The following is a 20,404-nucleotide window of genomic DNA, read 5'->3' on the forward strand; positions in this document are numbered from 1 at the left end:
GCCTGGGGATGGAACCGGGGCTGCAAAGGCTGCGGGCAGCTTTGCAGACCAGCGCTCAACCACTGTGCCACCAGGGGAGGCCCTGTGGAGAATATTTGAAAGATAAACAACAGGGCTAGTTGAAGTATTGGATATGAGGAATGATAAAAAAAGGGGTTGTGAATATTTGCCAGGTTCTGACTTAAGAAACTGGTTATCATTTGAGATAGACAATAGATGTGGACAGGGCTTGGGAGTACAGAGGGAGCTCCATTTTGGTCATGTGGTACCGTGAGACAATCTTATTCTTGTAGGTAACTTTATAGGGAAGTAACTGGACATGGGGAAGAAATTTCTGAAACATTTTGGTTAGATATCACTGCTATGCTGAAGGTAAAACTTGAAGCCCCAGTGGAGATAGTTTAGGCAGTTGGATTTTGGGTAAAGTTCTGAACTAAATAGGTTAACATTTGTGTAGTCTGAGTTTTTATGGAAAGTAACTTAACTGATAGTTGAGATTGCATAAGGAAGAAGAGTCCATTTTGAAAAACACAAAGGGTTTTGAGAAGGATGTTGAGACATTGAGAAGGCTTGGACAACTACAGATATTGAATAGCCAGAATGGGAGATCTGGGAGTGGGTCCCTAGAATTTATATATATTTGAATCATCTTTTGGCTTGTGAAATTGACTTTGCTTCCATTTCCTCCCACCAATCTTCTTAGAAAGCCGATTTATTTTCTAAGTTTAACGAATCAAAACACACCATCACCCAAGCCAAAAGGAAACCTCATTTTTGAATTTGCATTTTTTGTCAACATGTAAACACAGCTACCAAATCCTATTCTACCTTCTAAATTGTCCTCAAAGCTATTGCTCCGACACTTATCTTGCTTTAAATATTCTAGCCTTATTGCACCGCCTATGCATTATGGTGATTGTTTACAAGGGTAATATGGAAAATGATCATGTAGTGCAAGATTTTGAACTGAAAAGCAGCATAATAACAGCCTAAGGGGATAACAAGGTTTTAAGCAAATAAAAACATTCCCCCTACTTGTTCCCAAATTGAGCCAGTTAATTTTTTCCGTAGAATTCCAGTAATTCTTAGTTTAATCAAACAACTTAGAATTACTTATGTGCCTCCCTCTAGATCTGCATTGTCCAATGTGGTTGTCCTTAGCTGCATGGTGGCTATTGGTATTTAAATATGACTAGTTCTGAGATGTTAAAATACAAAATACACAATGAGTTTTAAAATTATGAGGGCCCTCCTGGTGGCACAAGGGTTTAAGAAGAAACCTATGAAGCTATCTGCAGCCGCTGCAGCTACTGCAGCACAAGTTTGATCCCAGGCTAGGGAGCTACCCACATGGTGCAGATCTCTCCTGACTCGTCTGCTGCTCCCCTCAGCAGTGTATTTCAGTCTGCCTGTTCTGTTCCCCACTGTCTCTGGTAAATCCTCTCACCCCACCCCACCCCGACACACACACTTCTGGCCTGTACTCCAGTTCTTGTATGCATAAATAAATCTTTATTTTTGATATACTGTCAAAATTTCATGTTTATATCTGGCTACCAAATTTTTAAAAATCTCTAACTTGTGTTTATTTTTGGTGACACTACTGCTCTAGAAGAGTGTAACATGCATTATATTCATTCGCAAATGGCCAGCTCCTGAAAGCTAAGACATAGGAAGCACTTAATGTGTGCTTTCATACCCACACAAGCCCTTGAAAATAAATGCAACTGATTTATAAGGTAGAGCTGGAGTGTGGATTGTGATAATGAAAATTCAGTGTCATTTCCCCCAAAATTGGCTATGTTACTAAAGCACCTACAAAATTACCAAAATGTCTTGAGAAACATTTGCATTTTATCAAATACATTGAAAGTCTTAAATATATTTTTCATTTTGAAAAAAACATGCCTAACAAGCAAGTTGACAAGACTTCATAACCAGTTTTAGAAACATGGGAAGTTTTATCACTCTAAGCAGTGTTCCCACTTGTGCTGCTACACTGTGAAGATGTTTTCCGAAGAGTTTTTCTAGGCAAAAACTCATGAAACTCATGACTGCTGTAATGAAAGCAAATAACTACAGCTTCTATAGCCCCATCCCCTCTGCCAAATTCACGCCCTCTTCGGTTTAGTGACACAGGTTTTCTCAAGCTTCAACACTGTAGTCTAGTTAATGTTAGAAGATTTCAAAGGGATAATGAGCAAAGGGCATACAAAGAACTTGTTATAAGGCACTTTATTAAAATAAAAGTGCTTACATCCCTTTAATGTATTAATCTATTTCCTGAATAACAAGGAATATTTAACAAATACTGTACACCGATTCTATCCCTTATAATAGTAGGAAAACAGTATTATTTAGTAAGTTTGTATATACCTCCCACCTCACTTTTACATTTTTGCTCACCATGGTATTGCCTTTATAGCAACGTTAATTGTTCCTAAAAAAAATTTCTAGGCCAGTGTTTTCCAATAGCAATTGCAAAATGCTACAGAAACCATAAAACAAATTCAATCAAGAATTCCAGGTAACTTAAATTAACACCAGTTTTGAGAAAACCATTTTTATTATCACCACCCAGCATATTTGTGCTGGATTATGTACCAAATGGCCAGATCTTCTAAAGAACATCTACATAACATTTCTTTCATGTTTCAAGAGATGAAAATAACTGTACAAGGTTAAGTACAAAAGTACACAAGACAGCGGACACAAAAAATCCATGTATGACATTTTATCCCACCTGCAGCTTTTATATATTTGAAAAGTAGAATTCATGAACTAAAAAATATTGTCCTTCTATATAGTCCTGTCAAGTTTAATGGAAGTGGGTTTAACCTGATTACAACACTAACACCAGTATCACTGATCTGATATTTACAAAAAAATCGTATTTTTCAATAAATTAAAGTCAATGCAACACCCATGCAAGCTAGAATGCTAGCTGTTTGGTGAACAAGGACCTGCCATCAGAATCAGAAGTCTATAAAGTCCCAAATGGCAAGTGTGATCTCTTTTCAAACTGTGTCCATTCCTCGCATTGATGACGTGAACCCCAGCCCCATTCCTCTCTGCGTGTGGGTCTGCGATCTTGCCATTTCATACTGGGCATCCAGATTTCTAAATACTTCTTCCTGTTGCTTCAAAGTCTTATAACTTTCTTCATCAACTGAGCTACATCCAGCTTCATCTTCGCTCTAAACATCAGATATAAAATCAGGATGAATTCAGGTAGAAATAAAAAGTGCTGTTTTCACTTGACAGTAGCAGCCAATTTTTAGGGTACAAATTTTACTTCAGTTAACTTTGTTTACATTCAATTCACTTAAGCACCCATGGAGTTCAAGGCAATATTCTTTCTAGGTAATGGGTTAGAATAGCAAGTATCAAAAATCAATTTTATTTTAGTGGGCAAAAAAAGAACTTGTAGAATATGCTACAAAGTATATAAATAAATGCCATGGAGAAAAATGAAGTAGAAAACAGGATGGAGTATTTGTTATTTTACAAAAGATAAGTTAAAACAAGGTGACCTGTGAACAGAGACCAGCCATAAAAAAAAATGTATCAGGGGCCTCCCTGGTGACACAAAGGGTTAAGTCACAGCACTATGAAGCTATCTGCAGCCACTGCAGTATGAGTTCGATCCCCCGCCAGGGAGAGGACCCACACCGCAGCAGACCTCTCCTGTCTCACCCACTGCTCCCCTCAGCAGTTTTCAGATCTGCCCGTTCTGCTCCCCACTGACTCTAATAAATCCTCTCACCCCCCCCCACCCCCACCCAACCCTGTACCTCTGGCCTGCATGCCAGCTCTTGTATACATGAACAAATCTTTAAAAAGAAAAAAAAAATCAAGCAGGCAGCTGAAGGAATGACTGGTGTAGGAAGGGCTAATCTAACAGCAAATGCAAAGGCTCCGGCAAATCTTAAAGAAAAAAAGACATCTCGAAACTTTAAAACTTGTGAAGTTCCTATCACACCAGAATTTTTTAAAGCAAATTCATTCTTTTATACACTTTCCTTTTTATTTACTAGGACAAGTTTATGAGCTCAAACAAGGTTTACCTATTGGTATACTCTGTAGCAGTCAAAAGACAAATGTGTTAAGTAAAATAATTTATACTGTCAAATAGTGACAACACACTGGTTTAGTTAATTGTGAACTTTATCTGGAGAACATTTAAAAACACCAGAATGTACCTAAAGTTGATATATCACTGAAGTTACTTTTAAGTTGAGAATTGTTAACCTGAAAATATTAATGCATTTTAATACAAAACACTCACCTTAATACCCATTAACTTCCTAAATTTGACATTTTGGTCCTTGTTTCCAAAATTCAACTTTTCCCATATTTCAGCAGACTGGGATTTGTCCTGTTAGGAATAGTGAACTTTTAGAATTTTGTAAAAAGTTAAATTATCGTTAGGATATTCAATCTCCATACATAGCTTAAGTAAAACAGTGTTTCTCAGTGGAGTTTATAATTACCCAAACCAATCTTTTCTAATCCAAATATGCTTTTTTAAAAAATAACTGCTAATTGGGAATAAATGACAGAGTAAGGCAAATGAAGGAACTTACCCCTTCTTTCTTGCCTTGCCAAAGCATTTTCCTTTTTTTCTCTTGCTCAGCAAATTTCATTGGATTCACAGCTGCTGGGTTGTAGTAGCTTGGTACAGCTATTCCGGTCTCTGCCAAAGCTTTAGCCTGCAGGGCTGCCATCTGAGCGGCCATGGCTATCTGAGGAGTTACTTGCGTTCCTGATGCCAACAGAGCAGCAACATTGAGAACAGAACCTCCAGAAGCTGCAGCTGCTGAAGAGATGAACATGGATTTTAAGACTAAACAAACATCACTTATACATGAGCTAGAAACATGCAAAAAGGCAGGACTTTTTCACTAACAAGAAGGCGATGATAATTTATAAAGCCGCAATGTTTCAGCAATTACTGGATGTATTCACCTACAGACACATTTCGGTATATGATTTCATATATATTACAACTTCATTTACTTCTCTGAGGATGAAAAGAATTCTGTAAACAATAAAAAGGTGATTTCAGGTCCTTCCTGGTGGCGCAGGGATTAAAGACAGCACTATCAAGCTATCGCCAGCCACTGCAGCACGGAGTTCGATTCCCAGCCTGCCAGGGAGCAACCTACATGGTGCAGCAGACCTGTCCTGCCTTGCCCACTGCTCCCCTCATCAGTGTATTTCAGTATTCTGCCTGCTGTGCTCTCCACTCTCTTTGGTGAATTCTCTCACTCCCTGCACTGATGCGAAAATTATGTGATAATTGGCAGTTTGTCAAGTTCTAGATTTTTCTTCACAAAGTTCTACTATTAATTAGGAATAGCAGGAAACAGAAACAACACCTAATTACACTACATACAGTGTAACAGTAAATTTCTTTTTTTAAAAAAGATTTATTTATGCATACAGGAGCTGGGATGTAGGCCAGAGGTGTGTGTGGGGGGGGTGAGAGGATTCACCAGAGACAGAGTGGGGAGCAGAAGAGGCAGATCCACTGAAATACACTGCTGAGGGGATCAGCAGGTGAGGCAAGAGAGGTCTGCTGCGTCCTATGTGGGTCAGCTCCCTGACAGCTTCATAGTGCTGAGACTTAACCCTTTGTACTATCAGGGAGGCCCCTAACTGTAAATTCTCACCATCTTCAATTATCCAGAGACTGGGAAATTTAATTTTTTAAACATCAAGACATAATACATATACACATTCCACTTCATCATCTTTAATAAACTTTATTTCCAAATTCATAATGAAGAGACATGTGCAGTGATGGTTGAAGTTCCACATGAAGAATAATCTAGTGACTTGTCAAAGTATCTGTACCAGGGCCTCCCTGGTGGCACAGGCGGTTGAGCGCTGCACTGTGAAGCTGTCCGTAGCCTCTGCAGCATGGGTTTGATGCCGGCTGGCCGGCGAGAGTTCCACATGGTATAGCAGACCTCTCCTGTCTTGCCCACTGCTCCGCTCAGCAGTGTATTTCTTTAGTCTGCCTGTTTTGTTCCCCACTCTGTCCCTGGTGAATCCTCTTACCCTCCCGCACATCTGGCCTATACCCTGCTTCTTGTAGAAAAATAACTAAATCTTAAAAAAAAAAAAAAAAAAAAATTTCTCTGCACCAACCAAAAACTAGAGACAGAAAGATAAAGGTTTTATGATGAGAAAGTTAATCTGAAAATTAAGATGTTCACAGCATACTGATGGGTTGTAGAGATTATAGGTAATTTTATTACTTTTCTGTGCTTTGCCAATTTTCAACAAATATGATATAATCAAGAAACAAATTACCTGCAGCCATTTCTTGTTGTTTTTGTTTTTCAACCATTTCCTTTTCTCGCTGTTCTTGTAATTTCTTTGCCCTTTCCAACCTGTCAAAGACAATTTAGATTTATTTAAAAGTAGCAATATAAAAATCAATATGCATCTTTGTATTTTTCTACATGTATATATGTATAGACATCAAACACTTAGAATTTTAAATTAAGTTCTTATTTAATACCCTCCCCAAACTGGTATCTGTATGGGGGGTGGGGGGGAAAAGAAGTAATTATTCTTAAGATGTTATCTATTACAAATAATACCCCAATTCTGGTTTTAAATATTTATGAATTTACTGGTTAATCAAAGGCTGAAACAATATTTAAGTTTCCATAGAGAATGGTAAAAAAAAAAGAAAATTATCAAATCTTTAATAACCGCTGGCTGCTCAGGAGTAGCGATAACATTAAACCTTACAAATAATTTATTGAGAGCTAAATAACCCTTAGGGCACGTTAGGCAGTAAACAAAGAGCACAGTAATACCTAAATACTTCTTGGGTGAAGGTGACACAGAATAAGATCAATTAAGACATGCAGAAGATTTCTGAAGGACTTTATTAGTCTTCAAGTTAACGCAAACTAAAAAGCAAGCCAGCTTCAACTGCCCTTCTTTAACATCTAATAAAATGAGAAAACCGCTATACCTGGAAATTACTTTTAGCAGCTCAAAAAATTTATCATTAACGAAGGAGCTGGAAACAGGAAAAACAGATTTATCCCAAAAGAAAAACCAAATTCTAGTTCACAATAAATTCACTAGTGATTAACTCAAATAATTTTACTAATTAAATATGCAATGTGCTGTCAAGTCAGTTATGTATTTCCTATGTAGCAAATAATAACCAATATCATCTCCACAGTGAGTTCCTGCAAAAGAAGGTCCCCTTTCTTAAGATTTACTTGATCTATCTACCAATAACCACCATCCTTCCTCCTTTAATGGTATTCTTAAAGGAGCAAGGATTGAGGAAAAGGATTTTGCTGGGGGGCACTATGGGAAGTAAAATACAGTGGTAGCAAATTGGTATATAACAATTATTGAAATTTACATAAAAGGAATACAACTTATTTCATTAAGCACATAAGCAAGAAACACACACAAAACAGACTTGAATTTGTCCTTGGAAATAAAATTTTTTGATTAAGAGTAACATTAAAATGTGGGCTCACAGATAGAAAAAATATTTCCAAAGTAGTTTTAAAATTCTGTTCACACTTCAATACAAAAAAAGCCAGAACAAACAAAAAAAGTTCTACATACTGTAGTTTCTTATTAACAAACCTCCCCCTTCAAATTTCAAGGTAGCCAAGGAGTAATCTGGTATTCTGAAATTAGAGCATTTCATATAAACTTGTCATCTGGAAATTACTAAGTAGACTTATTTTTTTTAATCAAGTGTTAGATGCTAGTAACAGCTTCAACTTTAATAAAATCCAAAAAATTAAAACACAATAAACATATAAACCATATAATAGACTTTTAAAGCTTTAAAAAGCACCTGTCAAGAGTTAACAGACCGTTCTTTATTAATTAGTTAAGATACTGCAGGAAATTGTTCCCTAATTCTGCTGATTTTAGTTTCAGCAAGAAAATATGATTGATTACTATTCTACCGGTTGCATTAAAATGGCCAGTGCAGGTTTGGAATTAACACCATTCACTAAGGTGAATGGAATGAAGAAGGGGTGAGCTCACACCTTTGCTGCTGCTGCTGTTCAGCTGGAGTTTCTGCCAGGCTGGGTTCACAGGGCAGCAGCCCATCAGGTTACATTGTGATAACTGTATTTTTGCAATGAAAAAAAAATACAAACTCAATTTCATAAAGAAAAATTCAAGAGTATAATTTCAGAATATGGGAAAACCTGCAAGCAATTGTTTGGATTTTACTTTAATTCATGACTCTCTACATTACGCAGTTCTTTCAAAAGTTTTGCAGATTTCAGTCAGATTAGTCCTGCTGTGTGTGGTCCCACAATCACCCATCTTGGTAAATTCAGAAAATTAAAAAATACAATGATTTTCTTCTGCTAATGGCAGTAAAATTTGCAAGATCAAATAAACTGGCCTGTAAGAGATATTATTTGCCACTTCAAAGTAAGAAAACAATTAGAATTCTACTTAATGCTTCAGATATTGTTATCTTGAGTAAGAAAAGACAAAGCAGTTTAAAAGGAAAAGTTAACAGTTATAATTGGAGTCAAGATTTTTTTTTTTTAAAAAAGGCACACATTTGCCACAAAAAGGGAACACCACAATGAACAGTAAGTGCACACACCTCCTAGCTAAAGCTTCTTGTGCATCCATTGCTGTGTTTCTGCCTCTGAAGGGAGGTGGACTAGGAGTTCGGCTTAAACTTCTGCTAAATCTTCTTGGTTTTTCGATTCTCTTCTTTCTATCTCTGTAATAAATTATATTTTACGTGTCAGTATTGCCAAAATAATGTTATTGAATAATAATCTACATTTACACAGTTCAACAAAATCAAAAACAGCACAGGAAATGTATTTTGAATCCCCCTTTCACCTCTGCCACAGCTTCCATAGGTACCACAAGTTCTTTGTGTATGTTGTCAGTTTTCCAGTAAGTTTATTTAAGCATCTCCATTACAGGCAGATGTTTATGTTGTTTCCAATCCTTTGGTGTTAAACCTCATGTTCCAAGACTAATCTCATTTATCAGTTATTTCACACTTGGTAGATCAATGTGTAGGATAAATTCCTAGCAGTGTGATCAATTGGTAAACTGTTTCCAGTATTTAAATCTACAAGTTTGTAATGTTTAAAAAAAATACAAAGTATGAATCACTAAAACAAAGGAATTAAAAAAGTAAAAGATAAAGTGACAGGTATTGGTTAGAATAGAAACTATCAATGTTCCAACTAGAAATAATGACCTGAATTGTCCCAAAAGTAATGACAGAATTATGGTAATTAATGAGAAAATTTTCGCTTATTTTAGATTAACTCTCACAATGTAAAGTTCAAATTAGTACAGTACTACAAATTGAAACCACCAATGGAGAACTGCTAAGGGCCTCCCCAGTGGCACAGCAGGTTGACCGCACCGCTGTGAAGCTGTCTACAGCCTCTGCAACATAGGTGTGATTCCCAGCCGGCCAGGGAGATGTCCACATGGCGTGGCAGACCTCTCCTGTCTCACCCACTGCTCCCCTCAGCAGTGCTTTTGGTCCGTCTGCCTCTTCTGTTCCCCGCTGTTTCTGGTGAAACCTCTTACTCTCCCGCGCCTCTGGCCTATGCCTATACCTCAGCTCTTGTATAAATAAATAAATCTTTAAAAAAAAAAAAAAAAAAAAAAAACAAACAAAACTGCTCAAGTGACCCAACAGCGGTACGCTAAGTTAGTTAAGTCCATCGTTACGCACATTTTAGTCTTTTATAGTTGGACTTAAGTAATCAATTAACAAAAAGAGCTTCTCCATAACTTTATCATCGGTATTTGTGAAGACATAGTTATTGTCTTTATAGAGAATGTGTTCTCTGAGTATTTACAAAATGCTCTCCTGTGTTCTTTACTCTACTACTATTGCAAAAAGTTAAAGCTCTTCCCAGTCAAGACAGGTTTGAATGAAGTTCATCTGTGTGAGTATCTGAGAGTGCACCGACAGCACAACAGGGTCAATACATAACCGACTTTGCATTCAGATGTATCTGGGACCCAGCCCTGGCTTTACCATTTATTAACTATGGTTTTGGGCTTCTTAGGCAAGTTATTTAACTTTTCTAAACCCGAAGAACCTTGCTTGCAAAAGTGCCGTTCTGAGGGCCTCCCCGGTGGCGCAGTGGTTGGGTGCTGGCTTGCTAAGCTGCCCACAGCCTCTGCAGCGCCGGTTCGATCCCCGGCTGCTCCCCAGCCACCGGAGGAGGGTCCCACATGGCGCGCAGACCTCTCCTGCCGCCCGCTGCTCCCCTCAGCAGTGTACTTCGGTCCTTCTGCCTGCTCTGCTCCCCGCTCTGGCTCTGGTGAATTCTCTCACCCTCCCGCGCTTCTGACTGTACCCAGTGCTTGTATAAATAAATAAATGAAGATCTTAAAAAAATAATAATAAAAAAATAAAAACTTTCTTATAATGTTTAAAAAAAAAAAAAAGTGCCGTTTTGAGAATGAGATGAATTAACACAAAGAACTTTGGCGTAACATATATGACGTAGTAGACAGCAAACATTAACTAGCATGATCATAAAATTAACAGTGATGTCAGTGTTTAAAACAACCAATTTTAACGGGGGTAGTCAAACCTGCATTTTACAGATCTATCGACCAAATAAGAATGTGTATAAGTGCTATGCAAGTATTTAGGTTTGTTCTTTACTTGTTAGGATATACTTAAAGTAGGTTATAATCTCCAAATAAAATTGATTCATTAATCAACATTCTTGGGTTGACAGAAGCTAAACAGACCATATGAGTGGCCTGTTTGCTTTCATTTAAGATGATGACTACGTACCGACTTCTACTCCGAGTCCTACTCCTGCTTCTACTCCTATGCCTGTGTCTTGACCTTGAGCGGGAACGAGACCGGATCCTACGTTTTCTTTCCCTGCTTCTGGATCGTGATTTCTTCCTCTCTCTGCTTCTGGATCTTGACTTCTTTCGTTCCCTACTCCTAGACCGAGACTTCTTCCGCTCCCTGCTTCTACTACGATGACGCCTGGAATTATAGCACACAAATTGGTAGTTGTCTTTTCAATTGATGACATCATGAGTTAGCTACCTATAGTACACATTGTCAAGAAAGATAACACAAATACACTACTCTGTATTGTGTACAGAAAAAACAAATGGCCCTTTTTTTGGTGGGGGGAGGGCCTGGGGCAAGGAGGATAGGCCTTTTTTTTTTTTGTGCCATTGACTTCTTTTTGAATGGAGGAGTTAGAACCAAAAATGGTCCTCTGTTCTTGTTTGATGATAACCTCCCCTAGGGAACAAAGTAAAGCTCTAGCTTGTCAAAAATGCAATACCATCTGACTAAATTTAAGCTTCTGCTTGTATTACTTGGCAAAAAGTTTATCTGCCAAATAAAAAAGTATTCAGTAATTATTTTAGTACAATATATAAACGTATGAAATTTAAGGAAACTCAGTATCAAGTTACTCTACTACTTAAAAAAATTTTCACTGAAATCTGACAGCATACATATATGCCTCAGATTTCTCCAAAGGATCATTAAACATTGGCTTCATAGTACAAAAGAAAAATTTCACAATTCTGAGTTAGACCCTGTTTCTCAAAAATCTTTAATGTGTACTCTGAAGGAAAATCTAGAATTTAACAGCGAACATTCTATATAAGAAATGTAAAAGAACTGTTACGTTGACTGAAACTATATAAACATAGTTAACAGTATTTTTCTCATTGCAAGACGTAAATTAAGAAGTTCTTAATAAAGTTCTTAATTTATCTCCCAATCACATTTTGTTTTTTGCCTTCGCCAGAAAATAAAGTACAAAAGACTCCAGCTGCTAATGAACACTAGCAGGCAAAAGCATGGGTAAACTAAGTAAAAACTATCAATTTTCTAGGATTTTATGGGCATTTATAATTAATGATGTTTTTATTTAATTTAGAAGCTCTTTCAAAGGCATTCTTATAAACACAGAAGCTACTTACCTTTCACGAGACCTAGATCTTGAGTGACTTCTGCCTCTTGATGACTTTCTTTCTTTGCGTTTGTGTCTGTCCTCACCATTTTCAGATGAATTCAGTCGCTCTCTTCCTTTGTCAGAAGAATGTTCTTTGTCATTATGTTCCTCAGACTTGTGTTTCTTAGAGGATTTATCTTTGGATTCGTGTCTTCTTGCCTGTTTTAAGAAGAAGTTGGTTCTTTCAGGAAAATAGTGCAACAAAGAGAGTTAGTATGGGTAACAGTAGACAAAAATGTTGTGATGCAACATTAGTAACCTTAGGAGTGTGCAGCAAATAATGATCTATTTCACGTCACCCAAATGTTGAGGATGTCTATTACTAATTTTATTTTTCCTTTATAAAACCCCCCGGTAGTACCCTCCCCCAAATATTTTCATTACCACAATTAAAACAATGATTTTCAATGTTGAAATATTGAAAAACCATGTCAGAAAATGAGGAATCCCTGATTTTTTTTTCTAAAATAAGAATGTACATGAAACTTTCAAATTCTTTCAACAAACTTTTTATAGAGAAACAAAGTATATTCAGTAACTTCTAACTTCGGAGTATATAATAGTAAGTTTAAAATGTTAATAATGAAGATAACAAAGGCACAAATAAATGCACTAAAAAATGCATTTCAAATAAGGTAGCTAAGTAAAACTGATGTAATATTTTCTACAACTTTAAATTACTTCACACCGAGTTTAAGTGTCTGTTTTATAGCTGAATATTTCCATATATTTCCAAAAGATGGCGCCCGACTTTGCCCCCTACAATGTTTAAACTGTGAAGCAATCACTTTTCATTCTATGAGCACAGTAGCTTGGAGGTCTATTACATTTCATATACCTAGGGTAGAGAATGGCAACCATATCTGTTTCAAATTTTTATGAACTCAAACTAGATACAATTTCTATTATCATTATAAAATAACACACCTCCCCCATACTCTGAAAAATTAAAAACCAAGGCTTTCACTTTCACAATATATGCAGAGACTCAGGTGAAATTAACTGTATGATCAAGTCTCCATCCTATCATTTACATACCAAATTTGAAGTGTTAAACATTAGATTTCCCCATATTGATATCTGCCAAATTCATCTTGTTGTAAAAGCTTAAAATCCTGGACATTTCAGAATCACAATTATAAAGCTGGAAGGAAACTCAGACCTTTGAATTCAATCCCCTTGTTAATGTATAACTAAACTAGCACCCAGTCACAGAGCTACACAGTAGCAGTCGAACCCATATCCCATGTTCTTCTGATGCCCAGGCTTTCCCACCAGGATAGGACTTTTATCTAATGTTTCCCAAAATGGCCTAGTATGTCTTTCCACTCAAGATTAACTTTTTTTAAAAATAAAAGCTTGCCCAACATTTGGGAACATGCATGACGATCTATCTGAAAAGACTCATAATATGAAAGTATTTTGCAGAAAAGAGAAATGGAAAAACAGCAAGATTTTTGTTTCATTGCCAGTTCTCTACAATATGCGCTTATAAAAGAAATGTCCTTGATTTTGCCATGTAGTGGCAAACCGGGAAAACTTTTAAGTGTTTCAAATTTCAAAGGTTTTAAGAGTTTATTTCAAACCAGTTTCCAAACATAACATTACTATTTAAAAAAAAAAGGAAAAAAAAAACCAAGCCATTAAAACCCTTAACTGATTTAAGATATACTTAAGGGAAATAGGAGTTTGAATGACTAATAGTTACCTTATCATGAAGTAGGCTTATTATTTTGCTATCTGAGTCTGCAGCGTCTTCAGTTCAGTCTCTTCGCGCATTAGCACGCTGAGTATGATTTATTATAGAAATGTTATCATGTGAGCTAAACAAAATAGTCATTTTCACAAAAACTCTCCTAAATTAAAAATTTAACAGAGCTTCCATTAGGGGAAGAGGTGAAGTCCCTGCCCACATTAGGTTTAGGAGTCCATTGCCCAGCCCCCACAAGACTCCTCTCCTCCCTTTTTGGCTGCTACTTCTGCTCTTCCTTGATGGCTCATTCCTTGTCTTCTCAGGTGGGGTGAGCAAGTTAACTTCTCTGCAATACAGTTGTTTTTTCCTCAAGTTTTTGGGGGTTTTTTGCCACCACCTTTCCAACTGTTCCTCACTGACCATTTCTATTTCAAAATTCAACAGTACCATTAGGGAAATCAAACTAGTTTATTAATGAAAAGAGGATTCAGGTTATCTTCCATAAGGAAAAAGTAGCCCACAGATATCTAGGGGTATTGTACTTGAAAGTGACTGCTATTTAAAAATCCTGAGCGGTTATCAGGAATAAGGAGACCCGGGACCTCAGATTAATGGAAGCTCTGTGTGACAGGCCTAAAAAAACCAATTATATTCTTCATATGAAATCTCTATTGTGAATATTTTCACAACACAATAAAATTAATAGTTTTCGAATGAACTTTTCATATAAATATCTTCTTGAAAAAAAAAAAAAAAAAAAGGATGAATCCAAATCATGCTTATTTTATAACCCAATTAACCTTTTAAATTTCAAGTTTTGGTACTTACCTTTACAATATCATATTCACACAAACATTTCTACCAGATACTTTATAAGTATTTTAAAGTACCTATTCACTACAAAGTGCTAATTACCTCTTTGCTTCTGCTCCGGCTCCTGTGTTTTCTTCCTTCATTATCTGAAAACACATACAAAAATGCACCATAAACAAAGGCACATCTCAAATGCAAACTATGACATTGACATAATGGGGCCCAAGAGAAAATAAACAAGTTTCATTATTTTTGGTAGATTATAAATAGTCAAAAGGATGTTATAGTTTAGAAAATTTTCTAAAAATGCTCTTGCAACTTATGTCCAAGGATGTTTAAGTTTACAATATACCACTGCCTAGCTTTCAAAATATTACTTTGCACATGTTCAAAAAATGTCTTACACATTGACACAGACTAACAAATGCTAATAGTAATGATCATTTTCATCAATTCATACCTGACTTTCGTTTTCTTTCTCTTGACCTCGATCGGGATCTTGAATAATGATGTTTTGAGGTTCTAGGAGAAACAGATACATCTGACTGCTCTTTTTTCTTATCTCTATCTGGGGATGTCTTTTCTGGGGCTAGTCCATCTCGTTCTGTATCACTAGCCTAAAAGTTGAAAGAAAAATAATTATAGTAATTAATTTACATTTAAAATGTTTCCAACTTCGGGCCTCCCTGGCAGTGCAGGGGCTAAAGACAGCACTGTGAAGCTCTCACCAGCCACTGCATCAAGAGTTCGATTCCTGGCCAGCCAGGAAACAACCCACATGATACAGCAGACCTCTCCTGTGTCCCTGCTGCTCCCCTCAGTTGCATATTTCAGGCAATCACCTGTTCTGTTCCCCACTTTGTCTCTGATGAGTCCTCTCACTCCCTGCACGTCTGGCGTACACCCCAGGGCTTGTATGCATAAATAAATAAATACCACCCCCCCCTTCTTAGTAGTGAGTCAATTAGGGATGTAAGAATATCACCCTTACGCAACGCAGCGGGTTGAGTATAGTGCTGCGAAGCTGTCCACAGCCTCTGCAGCAGGTTCGATTCCCAGCCGGCAAGGGAAATTCCCACATGGCGGGGCAGACCTCTCTTGTCTCACCCGCTGCTCCCCTCAGCAGTGCTTTCGGTCTGCCTGTTCTGCATCCCACTCTGTCTCTGGTGAATCCTCTCACCCTCCCGTGCCTCTGGCCTGTACCCCAGCTATTGCATAAATAAGAAATAAATCTTAAAAAAAGAAAAAAAATCCTTGAGTTTTACAAAATAATAAAGAACCCAATAAATCCGAATGGCTGATCTCCAAGTAAATATACTTCATAACCAAAATAGGCTTGAATAAATTGAAATAACTAACCCAATACAAAGAGACATATGTAATTACGATTAATATGTAACTAGACCGACATGTCTCTAATGCTCAAAATCATTATTTTTATAACTTTCAAAACAATGAAGTTAGAGCACCAAGTATTTCCAATAAATGTAGAAGAGAAACTATAGTTCATTTTAGATTTGTGAACTCATTTAACTGACTTAACCAATATTTTTATCTTAAATTACGTAAAAATAATTTCATCAACTGTCAAAGGTTAGAGACTCAAGACTATAAAGCCTTAAAACAATACAAAGCATCTTCTAAAATATTGTGAAATAAATTAACTTACCTGAGAACCCAATCTTAATTTCACTAACCCTCTTAACCCTTGGCACAATGGTGCTGCAAAATATGATCTGCCTCTCCCCAATTTACTCTGGGCTATGGAAATATCAAGATGTTTCTGCTTTAAATCATTTTATAAGTTATTACAATATGAAAATTTATAAGTCTAAACAATAGCCAAGTGTACACACACACTTTCCCAGAGACATGATTTATCTAAAAAGGTCAGTTCCTTCGTCTTAATTCTGATTTGCACTTCATTTTTAAACAAGATTTTATTTATTTAGTTTTGTGTAGAACTGGGGTATAGGGCAGAGGTGAGGAGGGGAGAGAGGGTTCACAGAGACAGAGTGGGGAGAAGAGCAGGCTGGACAGGAGATGTCTGCTGCACCATAGGTAGGTTAGATCCTTGGTCAGGAATCAAACTCTGGTCGTTGAGGTGCTAGCACTAAGACTAAATCCCTAGGCCACCAGGGAGGCCCAGCTTTGCATTTTAGAGAAAGCAATTTCACCTGCCTTCTTTATAATATACTCAGTACTGAAATCAATCAAATGAAGAAATGAGTTCTGGTTATTACTTGTTTTCCATTTATAAAGGTGTGTGTGTTTTTTTATTTATTTATTTTTTTTTTTAAATAGAGGCATGCTTTATTTATTTATTTTATTTGTTTGTTTGTTTTGTTTATACATGCACTGGGTACAGTCAGAAGCGCGGGAGGGTGAGAGAATTCACCAGAGCCAGAGCGGGGAGCAGAGCAGGCAGAAGGACCGAAGTACACTGCTGAGGGGAGCAGCGGGCGGCAGGAGAGGTCTGCGCGCCATGTGGGACCCTCCTCCAGTGGCCAGGAAGCAGCCGGGGATCGAACCGGCGCCACAGAGGCCGCGGGCAGCTTCGCAACCCAGCGCCACCGGGGAGGCCCTGTGTGTGTTTTTTTAAAAAGATTTATTTATTTATGCATGTAAGAGCTGGGGTACAGGCCAGAGATGCAGGGGGTTGAGAGGATTCATCAGAGACAGAGCCGGGAACAGAACAGGTTGACTGACTGAAGCACACTGAGGGGAGAAGCAGGCAGACAGGAAAGGTCTGCTGCGCCATGTGGGTTGCTCCCTGGCTGTCTGGAGAGGCTGCAGATTGTTTCACAGTGTGGAGCTTAACACTTTGCGCCACCAGGGAGGCCCTAAGAAAGTGTTTTTATGGATCTGACCTGTGTGATCCAAACTACAATAGCATGAAAAAAAAAAAAAAATTCAAGAAGAAACCATAACCTGAACATTTTCAGTCATATGTTGATAAAAGGTAAGGGAAAGATTTAGTAATGCAGGGAAGGTGTTCCGTGCTAAGTTATCTCAGCAGGAAATGAGCTGATTACTTAGGCAAACTATGACCTTTGATCTAAGAAATGTTTTTACATTTACAAAAGAGTTGTTACATCAAGCAAGCAACGGCTGCTTGTATTGTAGTCCAGAGTCTAAAATATTTACACTACTTTATTAACTTCTGACACAGGCTATCAGAAGAAATTGGGATTGGATAAATAAGGAATCGTACACATATTCAGCGGGAAGAATACATCACACGAAAACAGGGCATTTCTTTTTCCCTTAGGAAGATTAGTCCAGAAAGCAAATACCAAGTATATTGGGGAATATTTTAACAAATGTTGGGAGAGGTTACATTATTTCAACAACTATTTAAACAGGGTCCCAAATGTGCCAAACTCTTCCAGTAATAAAATGATAAATTAAACAATTCAGTTGGGGATGAAAGATGTATTATCTGTTAAGCCTGCAGCAATGAGTGATACAACTAATTACTGGAGAGGCTCTAGCTCAAACATACATGGCTTTTCTGGTTTTCTGTGCACTGGTGATTTCTGCCATCACAACATTTTTGCGCTCAAAGATACTCATTCCATATCTCGCTTTACAAATGAGATCCAGCAACATAACTGAACTCATCTAGGACAACAGGCCATCTCTCCATCACTCTGCTGTGCCAACTATTAATAAATGAACCCATATATCATACAATTAAGGATTCTGATTTTCACAAATAACATTGATCATTTTAACTCATGTTCTCATCATTATCCACGACTATATCAGACTTGTCTGAATAAAAGCAACTGCACAAACTTAAAGCACTGCTCTCACTTCTCTTAGCCTACGCCATCTTCTGCCACATTTCTGCTATACAGCATTTCTGAACCACTGACAAGATAGTCCTTTCACAGAGATCATGATTAGAATTGAAAACAATGTCCATGGAAAAGTCAGAATTTAGGTGACTTTAGTCAACACTAGTTGACTAAACATTAGTCACATATTTTTCTGTTAATGGTTTAATGCCACAGTAGCCTGGGATATAGGGAAGTCCGTGGCTTAAGGAAGGCAACCCTGATCCAGGATAGTTACTTGCACCAAACAGTCACTTTCATCTGTAAAAACTAAGCTGTCACGAAACAGCTATGAACAACAATAGGTAGTCAGTTAGCCCAAGCAAAACTATTTTCATGAGGATAATTTTATAGTGGCATAATGATAAAGTATCAAAAAAATTTCAAGAGAATATTGAAATTTCTCGAAAAATTGCTAAACTTTCAATTTAGTAGGAATGTACATATGAAACTTAAAACACCAAAGCAAAACTCCTTTACTCTAGTATTTGCTCTAACAGGGTACCTTAAACTTTGCAACCTTTTAAAAAATCTAACACTCAAGACACATTATATAAACCTTTCCCAGAACAAAGAAGGTACTGGGTTTAATACTAGGTCACTTCTCTAGGGGACTGTCTTTTCACTGAAGTAGGTACTGCAGAAACAAATGATCATTTCAGCCCAAGTAAAACGATACCCTCCCATATATTTATATTGAGATCAAAACAATACTTAAAGGAAAATGCTAAATGGATGAGCTGCACACATACCAAATAGCTTGCTGGCTGTTTGAAAGCTACTTCTAAATTCAATCAATGAGATGCGTGCAGGGGGTAGCTGGGGAGAGAAACCATTCTTTATAATTCTAATATCGCAATTCTTAGGAAGAGTAAACTATAAAAATTTCACTGTTCAATACTTCTATTTATCTTCGAAAATACATAACTTTTTAGTCAGTGGAAGGAATGCAAAATGTTTGTGTTTCTTTCGAAGAGATTAAGTAAAAATAAAGTAACCACACAACTGGATCCATCAGGATGGCAAGCTTATTGCTTAGAAGAGAGAATTCAGGAACTAATTTTTGTTAAAAAATTAAATAGGTCAAAGGGGGGGGGGAGTCCTTAAATTTAAAGGAACATCGCTAAGGATACGATGTGATGCTGCTTTCCGAAGTCTTCAAGATGATTACATCACGAATCGCTTGGAAACCAAGCATCCATCAGAATTCGTAATTCCAAAGCTTTCCCCTCATTAAGCCGATTTTTACTCCTCTTCAGCAATACCTTCTCCAGCTCCTCACTGGGATTTCATAAAACAAGGTTTACACAGGCGGGTCATGATCGAAATTAAGCACTATCATCTCACTGCGTGCAGGTTAAAAAAAGTGTGAAGAACTGCCATCTTCTCACATTCTAACCCTACAAACACCGCCTTTTAGAGCCAACACTCTTCAAAGGCGACCCCCGATCTCTCTTCCCTCCTCCCCATCCCTTCTCCACTGCCAGCACACATCCCCAAAACCTAAAGAGGCTTAATCTAAAACGCTACCCAGACGGAGTCGGCTGAAGAGAGAGACAGTTCAGTGGGCAGAAAGGAAATCAGCCTGGGTAAGAGATGAGGAAAGTTCTAGAAAAGAGACTCCCGGCAGCTCCCCGCCCCCACCGACACCGCCTAGGCCCCCTCCCTCCAGCAGGCAGCCATGATGGCGGGCGCAGAAGAAGGCCGCGGCGCCATTTTGTCCACACACGCGCGCCGACAACAGCTTCGGGAGCCGTTCACTCGCTCTTTGGAGAGGAGCAGAAAAACATCCCTGACTTTGAACACAGATTCAGCACCTACCGCCATCGTCCAGAGTTCCGGCCGCTAGGGCGGCGCCTCTACTCGCCGTTTTTCAACAGTACCGGCCGCACCGAAGCTTCGCCACAGACTAAATCGCTCGCACAAGAGACCCGGATGGCACAAAGGGGCTGAGGCCCGGCGCGACGCACAGCTTGCTGGGAGGAAAGGGGGTGGGGATAAGGGTTTCTATAGTAACGCTGTTCGAGGCGGTGATTGGTTGT

General features: G+C 37.9%; 2 protein-coding genes across 4 annotated transcripts in view; one reads left to right on the top strand and one right to left on the bottom strand.

Moving 5' to 3' along the window:
- Positions 1-2,220: 2,220 nt before the first annotated feature.
- RSRC2 (arginine and serine rich coiled-coil 2) lies at positions 2,221-20,348 on the bottom strand. Of its 3 annotated transcripts, none has more exons than XM_054695389.1 (10): positions 20,184-20,348; positions 14,981-15,137; positions 14,623-14,666; positions 11,983-12,173; positions 10,820-11,023; positions 8,630-8,752; positions 6,322-6,401; positions 4,587-4,816; positions 4,289-4,378; positions 2,221-3,197 (listed from the first exon to the last, which is right to left on the bottom strand). In XM_054695389.1, exons 1-10 carry the CDS (start codon positions 20,187-20,189, stop codon positions 3,018-3,020), a joined length of 1,305 nt encoding a protein of 434 aa, XP_054551364.1. In that variant the 5' UTR covers positions 20,190-20,348; the 3' UTR covers positions 2,221-3,017. The 3 variants fall into 3 exon arrangements, with proteins under 3 accessions (XP_054551364.1, XP_037367145.1, XP_037367146.1); XM_037511248.2 differs by having other exon boundaries at positions 4,587-4,819; XM_037511249.2 differs by lacking the exons at positions 14,981-15,137; positions 20,184-20,348 and adding an exon at positions 13,723-13,800 and having other exon boundaries at positions 4,587-4,819; positions 11,983-12,195; positions 14,623-14,664.
- Positions 19,739-20,404, top strand: part of KNTC1 (kinetochore associated 1) — a 67,797-nt gene continuing 67,131 nt past the window's right edge. Inside the window, exon 1 of the mRNA XM_054695387.1 lies at positions 19,739-19,951. The gene's annotated coding sequence lies outside the window, so the exon portion shown is untranslated. The remainder of the gene's footprint in view (positions 19,952-20,404) is intronic.

This window comes from Talpa occidentalis, unplaced genomic scaffold (genome assembly GCF_014898055.3).
Source record: "Talpa occidentalis isolate TD23 unplaced genomic scaffold, MPIMG_talOcc4v2.1 talOcc4.14, whole genome shotgun sequence".
In the NCBI taxonomy this organism is placed as follows: domain Eukaryota; kingdom Metazoa; phylum Chordata; class Mammalia; order Eulipotyphla; family Talpidae; genus Talpa; species Talpa occidentalis.

Excerpts from the sequence above, each read along its gene's own strand:
- RSRC2 (XM_037511248.2), bottom strand. Across the intron at positions 14,667-14,980 it reads AGAAAGAAAACGAAAGTCAG|ATAATGAAGGAAGAAAACAC; the intron begins GTATGAATTGAT and ends ATGTGTTTTCAG. Across the intron at positions 3,198-4,288 it reads GGAAGTTAATGGGTATTAAG|AGCGAAGATGAAGCTGGATG; the intron begins GTGAGTGTTTTG and ends TCTGATGTTTAG.